The sequence below is a fragment of the Ictalurus furcatus genome, chromosome 3 (assembly GCF_023375685.1).
Source record: "Ictalurus furcatus strain D&B chromosome 3, Billie_1.0, whole genome shotgun sequence".
Classification (NCBI taxonomy): Eukaryota; Metazoa; Chordata; class Actinopteri; order Siluriformes; family Ictaluridae; genus Ictalurus; species Ictalurus furcatus.
In genome coordinates, this window is record NC_071257.1 from 23,129,106 (window position 1) to 23,146,180 (window position 17,075).

At 39.0% G+C, this 17,075-nt stretch overlaps 1 protein-coding gene across 1 annotated transcript in view; it reads right to left on the minus strand.

Moving 5' to 3' along the window:
* Nucleotides 1-22: 22 nt before the first annotated feature.
* col17a1b (collagen, type XVII, alpha 1b) overlaps nt 23-17,075 on the minus strand; it is a 25,350-nt gene continuing 8,297 nt past the window's right edge. The window contains exons 14-55 of the mRNA XM_053621561.1: nt 15,288-15,377; nt 14,985-15,029; nt 14,710-14,856; nt 14,356-14,607; nt 12,441-12,491; nt 12,273-12,299; nt 12,089-12,115; nt 11,934-11,996; nt 11,730-11,834; nt 11,130-11,192; nt 10,701-10,736; nt 10,548-10,601; nt 10,373-10,408; nt 10,232-10,267; nt 9,996-10,058; nt 9,762-9,797; nt 9,604-9,675; nt 9,040-9,066; nt 8,890-8,925; nt 8,615-8,650; nt 8,440-8,520; nt 8,293-8,328; nt 7,939-8,010; nt 7,778-7,849; nt 7,462-7,533; nt 7,278-7,337; nt 7,140-7,166; nt 6,995-7,051; nt 6,698-6,769; nt 6,567-6,614; nt 6,348-6,470; nt 6,129-6,236; nt 5,457-5,546; nt 5,227-5,346; nt 4,999-5,103; nt 4,675-4,815; nt 4,440-4,580; nt 2,893-3,081; nt 2,628-2,789; nt 1,870-1,950; nt 1,559-1,639; nt 23-607 (exon numbers count right to left, since the gene is read on the minus strand). Of these exons, the coding sequence (XP_053477536.1) occupies nt 564-607; nt 1,559-1,639; nt 1,870-1,950; nt 2,628-2,789; nt 2,893-3,081; nt 4,440-4,580; nt 4,675-4,815; nt 4,999-5,103; nt 5,227-5,346; nt 5,457-5,546; nt 6,129-6,236; nt 6,348-6,470; nt 6,567-6,614; nt 6,698-6,769; nt 6,995-7,051; nt 7,140-7,166; nt 7,278-7,337; nt 7,462-7,533; nt 7,778-7,849; nt 7,939-8,010; nt 8,293-8,328; nt 8,440-8,520; nt 8,615-8,650; nt 8,890-8,925; nt 9,040-9,066; nt 9,604-9,675; nt 9,762-9,797; nt 9,996-10,058; nt 10,232-10,267; nt 10,373-10,408; nt 10,548-10,601; nt 10,701-10,736; nt 11,130-11,192; nt 11,730-11,834; nt 11,934-11,996; nt 12,089-12,115; nt 12,273-12,299; nt 12,441-12,491; nt 14,356-14,607; nt 14,710-14,856; nt 14,985-15,029; nt 15,288-15,377 (3,284 nt within the window). The 3' untranslated portion in view covers nt 23-563. The remainder of the gene's footprint in view (nt 608-1,558; nt 1,640-1,869; nt 1,951-2,627; nt 2,790-2,892; nt 3,082-4,439; nt 4,581-4,674; nt 4,816-4,998; nt 5,104-5,226; nt 5,347-5,456; nt 5,547-6,128; nt 6,237-6,347; nt 6,471-6,566; nt 6,615-6,697; nt 6,770-6,994; nt 7,052-7,139; nt 7,167-7,277; nt 7,338-7,461; nt 7,534-7,777; nt 7,850-7,938; nt 8,011-8,292; nt 8,329-8,439; nt 8,521-8,614; nt 8,651-8,889; nt 8,926-9,039; nt 9,067-9,603; nt 9,676-9,761; nt 9,798-9,995; nt 10,059-10,231; nt 10,268-10,372; nt 10,409-10,547; nt 10,602-10,700; nt 10,737-11,129; nt 11,193-11,729; nt 11,835-11,933; nt 11,997-12,088; nt 12,116-12,272; nt 12,300-12,440; nt 12,492-14,355; nt 14,608-14,709; nt 14,857-14,984; nt 15,030-15,287; nt 15,378-17,075) is intronic.

Consider the following 17,075-nt stretch of genomic DNA (forward strand, 5'->3'; position numbering starts at 1 on the left):
GGAATCACATCAAAGCACCAACTGCTAAACATTTAAATCATTTTAAATTTTATTACGTTTGGTAAACAAATTTAGTTCATATTAAACTTTTGAATAATAAACAAAAAAGGTTTGAAATCTTAAAGTCCAGTGAAGGTTAGCTCTTTTATGTTGTGCCGAATTATACTACATTCTTATATTTTATCAGGAGTGCAAGAACATTTTTTAGGCTACACAATTCAAAAAGTGCTGAAGGATATGAAGTGTTCCAAATGTGCAGTCTAGTAAAGTATAAAGCTACTTCCACATTAAACAAACAACAAGAACAAAAAAATTATGAAAAGTACAAAACAATGTTTTTATCTGTAATTAGGAAGACTGAAGATGTGGGTAATATGGATTAAATACCATGCTGAAAGGTAAAGTAATTTGTATTATTTGAGAAACTGCACTACATCAGGCCTGCTGAACAGACTTTGGCTAAGACACATTTCAAATGCTTGCCCTTTCTAGATTGCTTCACTATATACCTCAAAGCCACCATGAAGAGAAAAAGTTTTTATGACTGAAACAAATGTGAGCCTTTATACGCCAAGACTCCTTCTCCGGCGACCAATCTGGATTTCACCTGTGGAAAATGGAAACATTGGAACAAGAAGTCAAAATGACTGGCGTCATACGTGTATATTAAAACTTGAGTTAGACCAGCCTAGAAATACACCATTTATTTTAATTGGTATCTCCTTCACATGCAACAAGTTAGTGGGCCTCCAGGGGCATGATATATTGTACAAAACAATACTAGAGCTTAGTGCACAGAGGTACATAAAAATAACACCAGTATACAACAAGAACAAATGAAGCACTGCACAAACACCAGAACAGGGTGGGTAACTATACTATATGGCCAAAAGTTTGTGGACAGCCGGCCAACATCCATATGTGCTTTTTAAATATCCAGTTCCAGATTTAATCCCCCTTTGCTGTTACTATAACCTCCACTCTTCTGGGAAAGTTTTCCACTAGAGGCCTGGGGCACAGTCTGTGTTATACTGTAAACTTGTAAACGTCACCATACACTGTATTTTGCTATATTCAATTAATTTACTCTCAAGCATCACACGACCATCTTTTGTGATTTATATTATTCTGCCATTTAAGTCAGTGCCTTTATCCAAAACCAACATTTCCAACTGAAGAGAACAATATAAGTCATAAGTCATAACAGTAGGGATCAAACCCATTCACTCTGCAGCTATGGGCAAGTTCTCGAACAACTGAGATACCACAAGCCAATAACCTAAATATTAAAAAAGGGCAACTCCAGCAAAGTTTATGAAAAATATAACAACTACCTTTTTAAAATGAGTTTAAAGAAAAGTAATGTCCCGTTATAAGTGTAGTTCCAAGTGTGTTGTGGGATGTCATGAGTGCAGGACCATGACATCATTTTGAGCACGGGACATGTGCATATATGACCGACATGCGGTTGTGCCTGTCTGTTCATCTAATCTTCTAATCAAGTGCATGATAGGGAATTGCTGTATACAAAGTAACAGCTGCCAAATCTGTAACTCACCTTTCTCACCCTTTTGTCCCCTTGGCCCCTCTGGACCTCTTGGTCCCTGAGTACCAGGTATGCCTTGTCTTCCTATCTCCCCTATGAATTAAAAGAACATTAAAATTCCCTAAATCAATACTATCTCATCATTAGCATTTCCCCCTGGTCAGTTACATGCACATTAACCTACTTTACTAGAATTTCTATAAATGATAAGCAGTGCATTCTGTGTTCTCCGGTAAATTTATTAATGTATTTATTTAGATTCATTTGTCTCATCTTTGTGAGAGTCTAACGCTAGGACTAATGACAGTATTATTCAGATGTACCTTTTTCTCCTTTAGGTCCAGGGTATCCTCTTTCTCCTTTATGCCCTTGCCTACCAGGTGGACCTGGAATAGTACCATGTACTGGAAAAATAAAAGATAGTTTAAGAACACAGTACTAAATGGACAATAAATGCAGGCAGTTTGCTGGCACATGCCTTTTGCAATTCTTTCTCCATAGTATTTAATCAATTCATACAGCAGAGTATGCACGCAGAACATGGAGACTAGAGTCTGCTTCCTTAGTGCACATTAATACATATTGTGAATAATTCAGTCAAAATCTTTGCAGTTTCAGGTAGTTTTTTTCTTCTTTTTTTAGCGTTCTTCTAGCTAGCTCTATTCTATCACATGACAGTTAGCAATTTGGGAGGGTTTGGGTTAGCATGTGTTTCCTCCAAGACACATAAAGCCAGCCACTACATCTTTTTGAATTGCTACTCATGCTGCATCACAGGGCATTGAAATCCACTTTGAGGAAAGCTCTAACTACCCTCTTCTAAAGTCATAAGCCCACATGAGCTCGCTCTGATAGACCAGAGCCATCTCTCGCACCCAAAGAGTACAGTTTTGCTCTCTTGGACTATTGGTCACGGATGACTATGGCATCGGGATTCAAATTTGTGATCTCCCGCACTTTTCTGTAATGCTACTCACAAGCCCTCTGTCACATAAAACATTTTATGTTTTAGATGTGTGGTCTTGTCTGACCTGATAACTTCAGTCATAAAGTCTCTTATAACCAAAATAAAGGTGCTCACTTCTGAAGAAATCCATGAGATCTGCAGTGACATTTCCATAGGTAGCAAAAACACGGCTGTATCCAGGATGGCCAGGTGGCCCAGGAGGACCAGGAGGGCCTTGGACTCCCATGGAATGAGATCTCCAATAATTATCATTAATTTCCTGCAGTAGTCCCTGATCTGGTGGGGAAATGGAAGGTTTAGTTCACCAAGGAATGATTCAGTAATTCAAACTTATACTGTAAAACTTCAACTTTTTGAAGAACAAGTTGACTTCACTCACTCTGAATGTAGTCAGTGACTTTCAGAGCAACATTGGAGTAGTCTGCTTCAGCCAACCTGACTCCATTACGGTCAGCAGCATAGTAGTAGCCACCTCCCACAGAATCACCACGGTCCCCTTTTTCACCACGGGGTCCTGGAGGACCAGGGGGTCCAGGAAGGCCTGAGGTGTACCGCCGCATCGCATCACCTGAAAAGTCCCATGCCGAGAATTTAGTTGTAATTTGAAAAGACTATAGCCTCACAAGGTTATGTCAGCATGATTATACTGATATAATCCTTAACGTGAATGAACCTCACGATTGAACAGATGAAACCCTTGACAACGTGTCTTCAAGATTATACCACTAGGATCTTTGGTCTATTATCCAACTGGGTTGTTTCATGCATTTTCAGCATCAGTGTATGTAACTTGTATTGCTACAGTATTAATTAGCTACTTGGTTACTGGTTAACTACCTTTAGCATAATTGATCACTCTCATTTGTAGCTAAGCTACTTTTATACCTCGTCTGTGACAGTTTTATCCACATCTATTTTTGCCACTATCAGTAAAAATACAATGTGTTCTCAATGGGGCGGCTGTGGCTCGGGTGGTAGAGCGGGTAGTCCACTAATCGTAGGGTTGGCGGTTCGATTCCTGGCCCACGTGACACCACATACAGAAGTGTCCTTGGGTAAGACACTGAACCCCAAATTGCTCCAGATGGCAAGTTAGTGCCTTGCATGGCAGCTCTGCTACCACTGGTGTGTGAATGGGTGAATGAGACACAGTGTAAAGCGCTTTGGATAAAAGCGCTATATAAGTGCAGAACATTTATTCTTTCTTGCATATTTACTAAGGACTACAGACATATGATAAATAAAAGGACAAACCAGTGGCTCTTTTATGCTGTGAAATGCTTTGGCTCTACTTGCCCAAGGCCATATTAAAGGGACACATCGCTTTAAATCAAAACCAAGTTAAATCTGACTGGTCCAACATTTCTATCCTGATAGGATTGGTCTCTTTCAGGATGACACTGTTTCAATCCAAAGGGATACTAGGGCTTAATGATGCCATGGCCTTGGTCACCAGCTCTCAACTCAACTGAACTCCTATAGTATTTTGGTGTTAGATGGCACTCTCTACCACACATTATCAAAACAATAATTGAGGGAATATCTTTCAGTGTTCATTCCTCTGATTTTACCTTTAATTTTCACCCATCTTTAGTTGGACAGAACTACCTAAAATGTTCCAGTTAAACTGGAAACAAGGAACCACAGAGGAAGGCGGTCATCAATGTTTTGTGGCGATTTGCATATTACGACTGATAGAACAGTTAGACTAATCAGAGACACGTTTGTCCGCAAGTGTAAATGCAAGTGCAAATCTTAGATATGAGACACACTGAATAATCAGGTGTAAATGGGTGTGCTTACTGAAATGTTTCTCAGTGTTAATACTGATATATCATTTACTACAGCACTTCATTATCATTTCCTATCATGCACTACCCAAGAACAAAAATAATAAGCCGAATATATGGGAGCCGTTGAACTCACTACTGAGATACTCCTGAAGCTCAGCACGAATGTGTGCTCTCTGACTGGTTGTGTCATAGGACACAAGTGCCCTAGATTCCCCAGCAGGCCCCTGAGGTCCTGGAGGGCCAGGTGGCCCTGGGGCTCCCCGTAAGCCAGAATCTGGAATTTAAAAACAAACAAAAAAAGTATTTTACGTGACTATTACATGTTTATATTTTTCATGAGCAAAGTGTAGGTAAAAGGAGGAACTCACTTTGTATGTATGCCTGGATGTCTTCAATTCTATATCCTGAGATTGAAGAGCCCGGAGCTCCTGGGGGACCAACTGGACCAGGTAGGCCCTGTCTTCCTGGAGGACCGGGAGGACCTTGAAGACCTGCTCTAAGTCCTGACCCTTCAGCAGAAGATATGATTCAAATGTAAAGTTAGGACAACAAATGTAAAAAAACAAAAAAAAACAAAAAAAACAACAACAAACAAACAAGGAATTGAGTAAAGTTCAGCATCAATCTGTAAACAAATATTACTTTTACACACTACAGAATCATGAGCACAGTCCACAAAAATACAGACTTACTCTCAATCAAAGCAGTGATGTCACTGTAGGTGGAGCCTGGTTGGCCAGGTGAACCAGGTGGACCAGGAAGACCAGGAGGTCCAGGTCTACTCGTCAACCCTCGATCTAAACACAAAGAGAAACATTTTCTAATATTTAACTGATTATTCATTATTGAAAAGTGGACCTCGGGAACAACTGAAGGCACTTTCATTTAGGTGGTTTGATCCTTTTGATCCTATGACATACCATTCATTATTCTCAGAACATAGTTTGCCACTTCTTGTGTGTCAATGTTGGCTAGATTTACACTTCCTGAAGGGCCAGGTGGTCCTGGAGGGCCAATTACATAACGCCTAACATCATCTCCTGAACAAACATCAGAAAAACAAGTTTAATAATACAGTTAGGAAAATTCGTATGTAATTATAAATGCAATTATACTAGACATAGACATGGAATCGACATAAAGCACTTACTTTGTAATAACGCAATAATGTCACTAACAGATATAGAGCCAGGAGGGCCAGGAGGACCCTGCTGACCAGGGGATCCACTTAATCCAGAGCCTAGAACAAATGATTTTTGACAATATTAATATTGAGAATCGTGCATATATCATGCATATATAGTGTTTTATGTTACTCTAAACTGGAATAAAGATTTGTCTCATTAATCTGCAAGCAAATATTCTAACAATAAAAGCATATACAGGTGGTTTTTTTTATATTATTAAAAACAGGAATCACATTTACTTTACTTTGGGGATCTTCTGCCATTCCTCTCGGCAAAACCTCTCAAGCTATATCATTTTGGTTAGAGACTTTTGCAATATTTTCATGTTTCTTCCAAGTTATCCAATCAATGTTTAGGACTTTCTTTGACCTCGTGGCTTGCCTTTTATGCTAATGTACAGTTTACACAGAGTTGTGCCTTCCTAAATCATGTCCAGAATTTACCACAAGTGAAAAGGTCTGAGTACTTCCGTAAAACTGCTATTAATTTTTTTTTTCAGTAAAAAAGTACTATTGCCACTATAGAGTATTTTTTTGGACATTGATGAGAAAACAATGAACAAAAAAACACACCATACATGCTTTAAATAAGATTTTCTGCAGTGTTATGCGATCCTTTAGAGGTTCTGGACTTACGCTGAATATATGCAATAACACGAGATGCCACATCCTCAACAGACACTGAGGCCCCTGGAGGACCAGGAGGCCCTTGGAAACCAGACAAATGCTGCCTCATACTGTCACCTGAAGGCCAAGCACAATTTGTTCATATATAAAGATAGTCCCGATTGTACATACCGTACAGAACACGTCCAAATCTAATATTCACGTGGGATTTGGGGCTGTCTAACTTACTCTGCATGTAGTCAATAATGAAACGGCGATAATCAGCTGAAGATCCAGACTGTCCAGGAGAACCAGGTGGTCCAGGAGGTCCTGGGGGTCCAGGCTGCCCTGGAACTCCGACAGAACCTGAACCTTGGCAGAGAACACAATTCTACAGTTAGGGCAAGCAAGATCTGTAATTATTGTAAATCTGAGTGTTGTCAAGCTTATTTATAGTAAAGATTTTACCTCTTGATGTTCCTGGGATCCCTGGAGCACCCGGAATGCCACTGTCCCCTGTGAAACACAAAGTGTCAGTAGGTTAATAATGATCTTCTGTTCTGTTCATACAATTAGACAAGTTTGAATAGATATTTTACCTTTAGCACCCTGTTGACCTGGTGGCCCTGGAGGTCCAGGTGGCCCAGCGGGGCCTTGAGCTCCACTATACTCTATAAAATATGACATGCATGCATTTAGATCTACGTACACAATCATTGAAATAACAAAAATATGAATACATCTGCAATAGTGATAATTCACATGATGATCAGTGAAATACCTGTTGGGGGTTAGTTACAACATGGGTGACAACATTATGGATGGAATAAGGGAATAATGGATCTACATAGCTAAGAATTAGCACTAACAACTAAAATAAACTGCTCTAAACTTACGTCTGACTTCTCCTGATCCCCCTGGTCTTCCAGGTAGGCCGGGCTGACCTGGATCCCCTACAGAGGACAATTAACAAACAGGGGTGGTGTAAGTGAGCATGGGACATTTCTGTCCATTACTGATTATGCTAACAGGGCTACATACCTTGGTATCCTCTAGGCCCTTGTGATCCTAAAACAATGATATATTGTTATGATAAAACGTTAGGAAAGGAAAACATAATAGTTTATTAAGTACAATCTAAATCAACAAACAATCCTGAGAACAATCCTAAAGATTTACCTGTGTCTCCTTTAGGACCTGCAGGTCCAGGTGGTCCAGGTGGTCCAGCGAAAAATGTTCCTGTTATGGTTTTATGAGCACAAATGTCAGAAATTCATCAAAACATTACAATATTTATGCTACACTACACTGCACAAATTAGCATCACATTGTCATAATCTGACTCAACAGTAGTAAAGCTGACCTGAGTTGGGAACAAAGCTCCCTGGCTCTCCCCTCTCTCCTTTCTCTCCTCTTGGGCCAGGTGTGCCATATCCTACAAAACAGCACTGAAAGTATGAGGATAAGGAATGGATAGTGACAGCGCAGACATTGTGTCAACGCAAGGCTCTTTTTCAGCATTTATGGAGTAACTCATCATATTGTCACAATCTCTAAATTCACATGGATTTTGAATATTCTAGATCAAAAATTCTACAGGCATATCTATGGGGAATAGTTAAATACCAAGAGGAAACCATGATCATCAAAAGTGCACTTTACTGATGATGGTCATATACCTGGAGCTCCAGGAGGCCCCGGGGGACCAGGTGGTCCCTGAATAACTTGAGTATCTAAAGAACCAAACAGTCCTAAAAGAAATACACCATACAAATGTTAGCATTGTTCTCAGAGTAATACATCATGCTCGTTATAAATCCATTTTTGAAGTGTTTCTTACTTTCTCCTCTAGCTGAATTAATTTTATCTGTGACCCCAGCCTCTCCTTGATCACCCTTATCACCTTTAGGACCTGTACAGACAAATGGATGGGCAAATGATGGTTGTAAAGACCTTAGGCTGTGTAGGCAGATGATACACGACACACTGAAGTGTGTGAAAAGCAGAGAGCGCAACCATTTTCTATGATTCTTTCTTTCTTCTTACTTCTTACACTCTTTTATGGTAGGTTATGTTTCGGAGGTGATGGATGGGTACAGAGTTTCACTACTATATTTAAAGTAGCAGTGTTTTATTGAAATACATTACAAACCAATTTCTGTAGCAGATACTAATCTGGAAAAAGGACATTTACCTGGTTGGCCAGGAATTCCAGCAGGACCAACAGGGCCTATAGTGAGAGAAGAAATTGGATTAATACAATTAACTGTTTTTGAATCACACACTGTACTTTAACAAAACAGTAGAATCTAGCAGGAAGAAAGTGTGTTCTGTGACCCACCTGACAATCCTGGAGGTCCAGCAGGTCCAGGTGGTCCAGGCGGCCCTGGTGGTCCAGGAATTGCCACAGAACTGGAGCCTGCTGTAGATTGAAATTATATAAAGTATAGTATGAGTCTTAAAGGTATAAAAATGTAAATCAAGCACATCAAAGTGCAAAAAGGTTAAGGCTTTACCTGCATTGATAACTCTGCCAGGTTCACCATTTTCACCTGTAAAACATTTTTAGATTTAGGACATCCATGATGTCATTTGAAGCAAGTAAGTGAACCACAAATGTGACAGACAAATGTAACGTAGTGCATTTGTGAGAGCTTGAACATGTAAAAAAAAAAAGAACAGAGCAATAAAATACAATAATGCAAAACATATCTGCTTTGTTCATTACATGTGTCATTACACCTTTATATAGGTATAATGTAGTATAAAGGTATAATGCAACAATACAAACCTTTAACACCAGGTTGTCCAGGAAGTCCTGCAATGCCTACAGGAAGGAGAATACTGTGATTAACATTTAGGAGCCACATTTTAATATAGCAGTGTTAATATTCATGAAACAAAAATGCTAATTAAAAATTATATTAATGCATTGAGTTACCTGGAGGTCCTTGAAGCCCTGGTGCTCCTATTAGAATAAAAAAATGTGAAAACAGGTTAAACCATCCATCCATCCATCCATCCATTTTCTATACCGCTTATCCTACTGGGTTGTGGGGAACCTGGAGCCTATCCCAATGTGCATCAGGCACAAGGCGGGGTACACCCTGGACAGGGTGCCAATCCATCACAGGGCACTCTCACATACACATTCACACACCCATTCATACACTACGGACACTTTGGACAGCCTACTCTGCATGTCTTTGAACTGGAGGAGGAAACCGGAGTACCCGGAGGAAACCCCTGCAGCACGGGGAGAACATGCAAACTCCGCACACACTGGGAAGTGGCGGGAATCAAACCCCCAACCCTGGAGGGGCAACCATGGGCCCACAGATTAAACCAAGTCCATCAAAATCATTCTGAATGTAGACATTTTTTAAGAAGTGAATTAACAAATTTTGCTTTTGTTACAACAGAAATGACCTGCCCAAAAAGTTAATTTCAATTTCAAGACTCATTGATAGTGAAAGACAATGAGCACACTGCCATAATGTAATACCTGGAGGTCCAGCATCACCAGGTGGTCCAGCAGGGCCTCTGATTCCTGGCATCCCAATTGGACCTTGGTCACCTTGAGTTTTGAATAAAAGAAAATGAATATGAGGAAGTGTTTGTTGTCTGACTGTTTCAATTGTAATTTGCTAGTATGATACTCACCTCTTTGGCCCTTTTCACCATCTGCACCTGAAGCCCCTAATAATGTGCAAATTATATGAATAAATACTGCATGTTGCTGTGAGAATATATATAAACATGATTATACTTGAGTAAACATAAACATTTAGCAAAAGTATGTTAGGATTAAACCACAACAAAGGCATACATTTACAGACAAATAATGTGCCATGTACACCAGCGCAGTTGTGGTTTGTCTCTATATCAGTTGCTCACCTGTTGAGCCTTTGCTTCCTTTCTCACCGTTGAGTCCTGATTTTCCTGGAACCCCTGGGAAACCTGGAGAAATAGTCAGGGGGAAAAACATTATGTGAGCTTAATCAGTGTGATGCCATTAATAAACTGATTACTGAAGATAGTATTTTCTTGAAATTCAGGCTGTACGGACACACACACACACACACACACACACACACACACACACACACACACACACACACACACACACACACCTGGTACACCAGGATCTCCCTTTTCACCATGATCACCTGTAATAAAAAAAAATCCATGCATACATTATAAGACCTTAAATTTGAATTAGCAATGTTATTGTATGCATTGTGCAAATTGTAGAAATACTATTAGATACAGACCCTTAATTCCCTGTGGTCCATGAGGTCCTCGGTCCCCTAGCAGAAAATAAAGAGGAATCAAATTATCTTTATCTTTCAGAAACTGGCTACTTTATAATTGGTTTTAATTTATTCAACTGAATTGATCAGTCTAATTAAACTTCAATTAAAATTAGATCACAGCCATGTAGCTTACCTTTAGGTCCTGCAGGACCTGCTTCCCCTCTGAAACCTTGTTGACCTGGTTCACCTGAGCAGGCCAAAATACAGCTCATCATTTTTCTTCTTTTAAATCTCAGTATGATGAACTGAAACAGTTTAAACTATATATATAAATTTTATTACATACCTGGTGCACCTGCCAGACCATTAACACCTGCTGAGCCTGAAGAACAAATGATTATTCATATTATTATTTATACTGAGATGCATTTTTAACTGATGCATTTGTAAACAGCAAAGGGTTGTTACACTTAATATTAACTTTGTTTAGTTTATTACTGTTTATTGTTTTTAATAGTAATTTAATAGTTTTTATGCACAAATGCTTAATTTCATTATTTTTTGACAGCGTCTTTGCTTTATAGCATTTCTTTGCATGTGCCTAAGACTTTTGCACAGTGTTGTATATGTTAAGACAAATGCATTCTGACCTTAGCATATTATTCATTTTACAACATCATAAAGAAACCCATAAAACAAGTATAAATGAATTATAAATAAGTATATGCCAGCCAAGTATCAATGTACCACCATACTATATAAAATCGAAATAAACCTTTTGGACCCGGTGGACCAGCTGGGCCAGGAGAGCCACGAGTCCCTGGTTCCCCTGAAAAGCCTGAAAGAAACAAAAATGGAATAATTCACGTTAAATTTTGCCAAATCCAAATCCAATTTCAAATGCACTAGAATACAAAAGAGTCAAAAGAGTGCCACTGCCAAAACATGTAAGGACTGCGTCTATTGTACATTTGATTTACAGTAAACGGCAAACAAATATATGTTTACACTAAGGGCCTTTTTTTATATTTGGATACACAAATCTGTACTCTTGTACAATTCTGAGTTCAGCTAGAGTTGGGGGCAGCAAAATGCCTTTTACTGCCATTCAGACACATGAGAACACTTCTTTTAAATATGATGAGTTCAACTAATCACTACCCAGCCCTGGAAGTGGGTCACTTTCACACAAGGTACAACTCACACCTGAACTGAAGTGAACCCCAAACCACTGTTTTCCTGTGAAATAGATTTGTTCCTGGGACCACAAACAGATCATGAAACAGTCTGAATGTACCAACCTCTCTGGACTTGGATCTGCAAAATAATGCAAGTATAAAAACATCCCAAATTACTGATACACATGGAGTCTGACCTCTTTCACCCTTTTCTCCAATGCCTGAAGGACCTGGTTCTCCTCGCATCCCTGGTGGCCCATCTCGGCCCCTGAGTCCTGGAGGCCCCTCTGCACCATGCTCGCCTGCAAAGTAGAGTAAAATGCTTACAATCTTATTTCTAAACATCAGACCCAACACAGTGATTCAATATGAGGGATGATATGACTTTTTTGAGAACGTACCTGGACTTCCTTTTTGTCCTTTTGGTCCTTCAAGTCCTGGGTGCCCTGATGCTCCTGGAGAACCTACAGGTACATATTACATGACCAGATTAGATGCACTGACAGACATTTATGAAATGACAACAACTTCAAACAATTAAATTTTCACACATTACCTGGCATCCCTGGGAAGCCACTATCCCCTGAAAAGCATTTAAATAATTTTAGTCATGTTGCACATATTGCTTGTACATATGGTATACTGAAACCGCAAGGTCAGCATACATCATCTCTGTGAATTCAACCACTGAATTGTTACAGTACACAAGAAGCCTACAATAAGACTGAATTTCTACAGACCTTTGGGTCCTGGAGCTCCAGTGTCACCTGAAAATGACAATTTCAAATGTAAAGATTTTACAAGGCAATGACAAACTAAAAAAAAAGTCTTATTGTGAATACGAGACTCAAACGCAATGTAAAAAACTATACTAGAACATTTTATTCAGACATGCTTCTGTGCCTTACCTTTAGGCCCCGGCAGTCCTCTTTCTAAATTGAGTGAGGAAGCGAGGCTAGCTACAAGTAGAAAGAATAAAGCAGATTCATAAATGAGGCACTTTTTTAATGCATGTGATTCTACATTATTTATGGTAAATGTAATTTTAAACACATTTTTAAAAAGGCATTATAAAATGAATCATATTTTTATTATGCCCAAGAATGCAGCATGCTCTCACAATAAAAGGTTACAATAAATGTGCATTAAAGTTAACCTAATTACACTGTTTTGATGTTAAATAAGAGTATCACCAATACTTTGGATGAGATATTAATATTCAACAATAATACTAATTATATTCAAATGGTTACAAAAATGTTCAGATGTTTGTAAAGAAAAAAAAGTAAAAAAAATATATAATAAGTTTGGGCAGTTTGGGAGAAGCTTGAGAAGTCTGGGAGAAAGCTCCACCTTCTTTCTAGTTTGTTCCACCTTCTTTCTTAGACTCTTATCTATCACTTTCTCTACCCATTACAGGGTTTTTGCATGATAGGGCCTTTATCAAAGGAGAAGGGGTAATATCACAACAAACTCCAGTAGAATGCCAGGCAATGATACTGCATGTGGATACAATTACTCTTATTGACGGTGTGGATATATACAAACTCACAAAAAGAGTGAAATAATGGATATGTGATATATAATGGATATGTCTCATATATTCCCAGACATCTTTCCGTATCTATTAATAATCTCCTCCACAATCATGCCAACCCCTCCCTCACACCTCACATCCCTCTCACATATTCTACCCCTCTCCCCTATTCACCTCAATCTCTCCCTTGTTCATCTCAGCCCCTCTCAACATGACTCAGCCCCTCTCATTCTACCCGCTGGCTTTCCAAAGCTCCTGCACTATGAGCTACTACATCTCACCCTTTCAGGTTCCTAAATAGAAAGCCAAGCATACACTACTCCTGAAGCTTACTCTCTGTCTACAGCTGTGATCCCATGAGAGGCCCTTTTCTTCCTCCCTAAGCCCAGCCAAGAGTATCAGTTTCCCACTATATCTTGATCTACATCTACATCTCTTTTACCCAGAGTCATACTGGAAGTTATAGAAATATTGATCCCATCTATGGCAAGAATTTGACTCATCTAAGGACTTCCATATTGCAGATTCAGCAGGAGCTCTTCTACTAGACAGGCTACGACTTCTTCCAGACCAAGATACAGAACTTGGAGTTCTTTGGGGGTCTGACTGACTAATGCAAAACAAAAGTCAAAACCTGTTAAACTCTTTCAAATGCTTACTTCTTGTGATTTATCAGTGAAACTGAATGCTAACTGTGTATGATAGGCATTGCAAACAAACACATGTTTAATGGTCTGAGAAATTAGTTTCTTTGCAAAATGCAAACTCAGCCACCTCTATTTTCAAAATAGCAACATATCTTGGGTGAATTAAAGCCCCGTGTAAAAGCGCTTTATATAAATTATCTGTCTCCCGTGTTATTGGATCATTTGATAAGATGACAGAGCGAGAGAGAGAAAGAGAGAGAAAGCGAGAAAGCGTAAAAGTGAAAGTGCAGCAAATGTTCGAGAGAGGAATTCGGACCTTGTGTAACGTGAAGAATTGATATTCTAACAGCACTGATATTGCTGACTGATATCTAAATAAATTTGTTATTTTTATAGAGTGATGCTATTTTGGGATTTGGATGGATTTCTATGGTGTTAAGTCACACAGCTGGCGAAGTTTTAAACACTGGTTTTTAAACACTAGGCTTTTATGTGACTAAAAGACAATTCCTAAAGTTATGTACTTTGGATACCAGTGTGTGTGTGTGTGTGTGTGTGTGTGTGTCTATGTCTGTGTGTGTGTGTGTGTGTGTCTCTGTGTGTGTGTGTGTGTGTGTCTGTGTGTTTGTGTTTTGGTACCTCTGAATGACTCAGACTGCAGCTCGTTTTGCAGGAGGCTCTGTATCGTTCGCTGCAGGGCCGCAGTGTTTGAGAAAGAAGCAGCTCCCAGGTCCTGTGTGTTATCAGAAGCAGCCAGACCGTTGTCCATGTATGCTCCTGACCTTTGATTGTGAATGTTATTTCCAGTCAGTCGACTAGTGTGAGCCCTGCTGGTTTGTAACTGGGCCTCAAGAGCATCCACACGCTCTGTCAGCTTCCTCACCTGCTCCGCTTTAAAGGAAAAAAAGAGCACTGAGTGTAATTCTGATGCCACATTGCTGTTTTGACAAAGAGAAAACCCATGCTGCCCTTATAACCCTAAGTAAAGCATACCGAGAGCAATGAGTCCAAAAAGGAAGCTGAGGAGCAGCAGAAGACCAAGCAGCAGTCCAAGCAGCCACTTCCACCAGGAGCAGCAGCTCGGACCACAGCCAAAGCAGCCGCTTCCTCCTTTTCCATCATTCTTCTCCTTATAGATCTCTAACAAGACACGAACAAAGAGGGACAAATGTCTCTCAAGCAACAAATCCTCATACAGATTAGTTTTGTGTTTTTACAACAGCCGATTTTTTAGAGGAAACTCAGAACCGGTAGAGGAGAGACATTACCTGCATATGTAGCCTTATCTTTGGTAGGAGTTGATGAAGATCCATCTTTAAATTTGTAAAAAAAAAAAAAAAAAAAAAAAAAAAAAAAAAAAAAAAAAGGAAAAACATATACTTGCTTTTTTACTTTAATTTTTTTAAAAATTAAATATCACAATGCAATAAATATGATCATACTCTTTCCTCATAGTACTGTCTAAGACTAGACTCACAGTAACTGTCTAATCATTGAAAAAAATTTCAACATGGAAATACTTCAGTTAAATAAAGGCATTACTGTCAGACAGGTTGAAATGAAATGCTTACAGTAGGAGCTTGAACTTAATTTGACAGGAGCTGCCTCAGTGGTGCTGCTTGCCACAGTCTCCTTCTTCAGTGAGACATCTGAAACAGACCCTTTAAAGAAAATCATTGGATGTGACGACGTTAGTGATTACATTAGTGTATATTTGACTTTAGGTTCCCATTTTCATCATCATGGTACAAGCAGAAAAATAAAGATAATATCGTGCTGTCATACTGTATATATTCTGTGCACATTACTGAGTATTGCACAGGCAGAAAGCTGGGGCAGGAGATGGGGCTAGGATGAATACAATATCAACATGTCATCTCAGCATGCACAGCACAGAGACATTTTAATAATGACACATAATTTGATTTTGTCTTATATAATGCTTGTATAATAGCAATAATTATGGTGTGTGTTATATTTAACCCCTTAAAGTCCCAGCTAATTATTTGGTTATTCACCTTACAACATACAGTGGTGCTTGAAGGTTTGTGAAGCCTTCAGAATTTGAATATATCTGAATAAATATGACCTAAAACATCATCAGATTTTCACATAAGTCTTAAAAGTAGACAAAGAGAACAGAATTAAACAAATGAGTCAAAAATATTACACTCGGTCATTTATTTATTCATGTGAAAATCTGATTATCTTTTAGGTTATATTTATGCAGATATATAGTAAATTCACACACTTTCAAGCACCACTGTATTTCTCAGCAAATACAGTAAAACGAATAGGTGTTAGACGAATAAAGAGTGTTAAGTCTGGACCTGACCATGTACTGGGAGTTTAAGGGGTCAGTTATTTGATGATTTGTTCACAATGCATCAGTGATTTAATTTCCATTAAGCAAGAACTTCCAATTGTTTGTTCTAATTTGTAACAGGTAAAATAATTCGGTATTTAGTAAGTAATGAGGGTGAAGAAGCCAGAGTGGTGACATACAAAGTGTACATTAACAAAACTGGGCTGTACTGTATAAAATGGGACAGGATGTCATGTCATGGCAAACACACGACTCCATTTAATGGAATGCACCGCAAACTACAAACATGGTCGAAAACTACAACTCCCAATGTAACACACAGACATGTCACCTTCTCATAAGGACTAATAACACATACCTGTTCCTGATCACAGTCAACATCACACTGCACTACAATAGAGACTATTCAGGCATTAGTATATGTGCAAAGTATACGCGTGTATATATGTGAAGTATACGCGCAGTTGATCTTTTCTTTGTCATGTACCAAGCCTTAATCTGTTTGTTAGCTTGGTTTTTGACTTAGTTTACTCATTTGACCTTGACTTCTGCTTTACCTGCTCTAGCCTGTTTGCGTGATTGCCTGACCACTGCCTGTCTTTGTTTATGTCCTTTGCCTTGCCCTCTGGATATTATAATCTCCATTAAAACTCTTAACTGCAATTGCATCTGTCCTAACCTACATTACGTGACACAGGAATTGAAAGCCTATGCTTAAAGTGAAATACAATTTTAGCCTTGCATTTGCAGAAAGAGAGGGTCTTGAGAGGCAGTAATGTTTATTTTTGGACCAAAGTGGGTCAGCAGATTTTGGATGTTACTCCCACCGTTCTGTTGTTCCACCCACAGCAATGGAGGCGCATTCATTTCTACCTAAAAACATGCCAACTGGGTGAAAGGATGAAAATTGGCTTATGGCCAACCAAATTAGCAATGTGCTTGTGCCTCTGACAAAAATAGAGCATTTTGTTCATTAAAAGTGTTTATCAAGCCAAACTTACTCATGTTGTGAATTTACAGTGACATGCACATT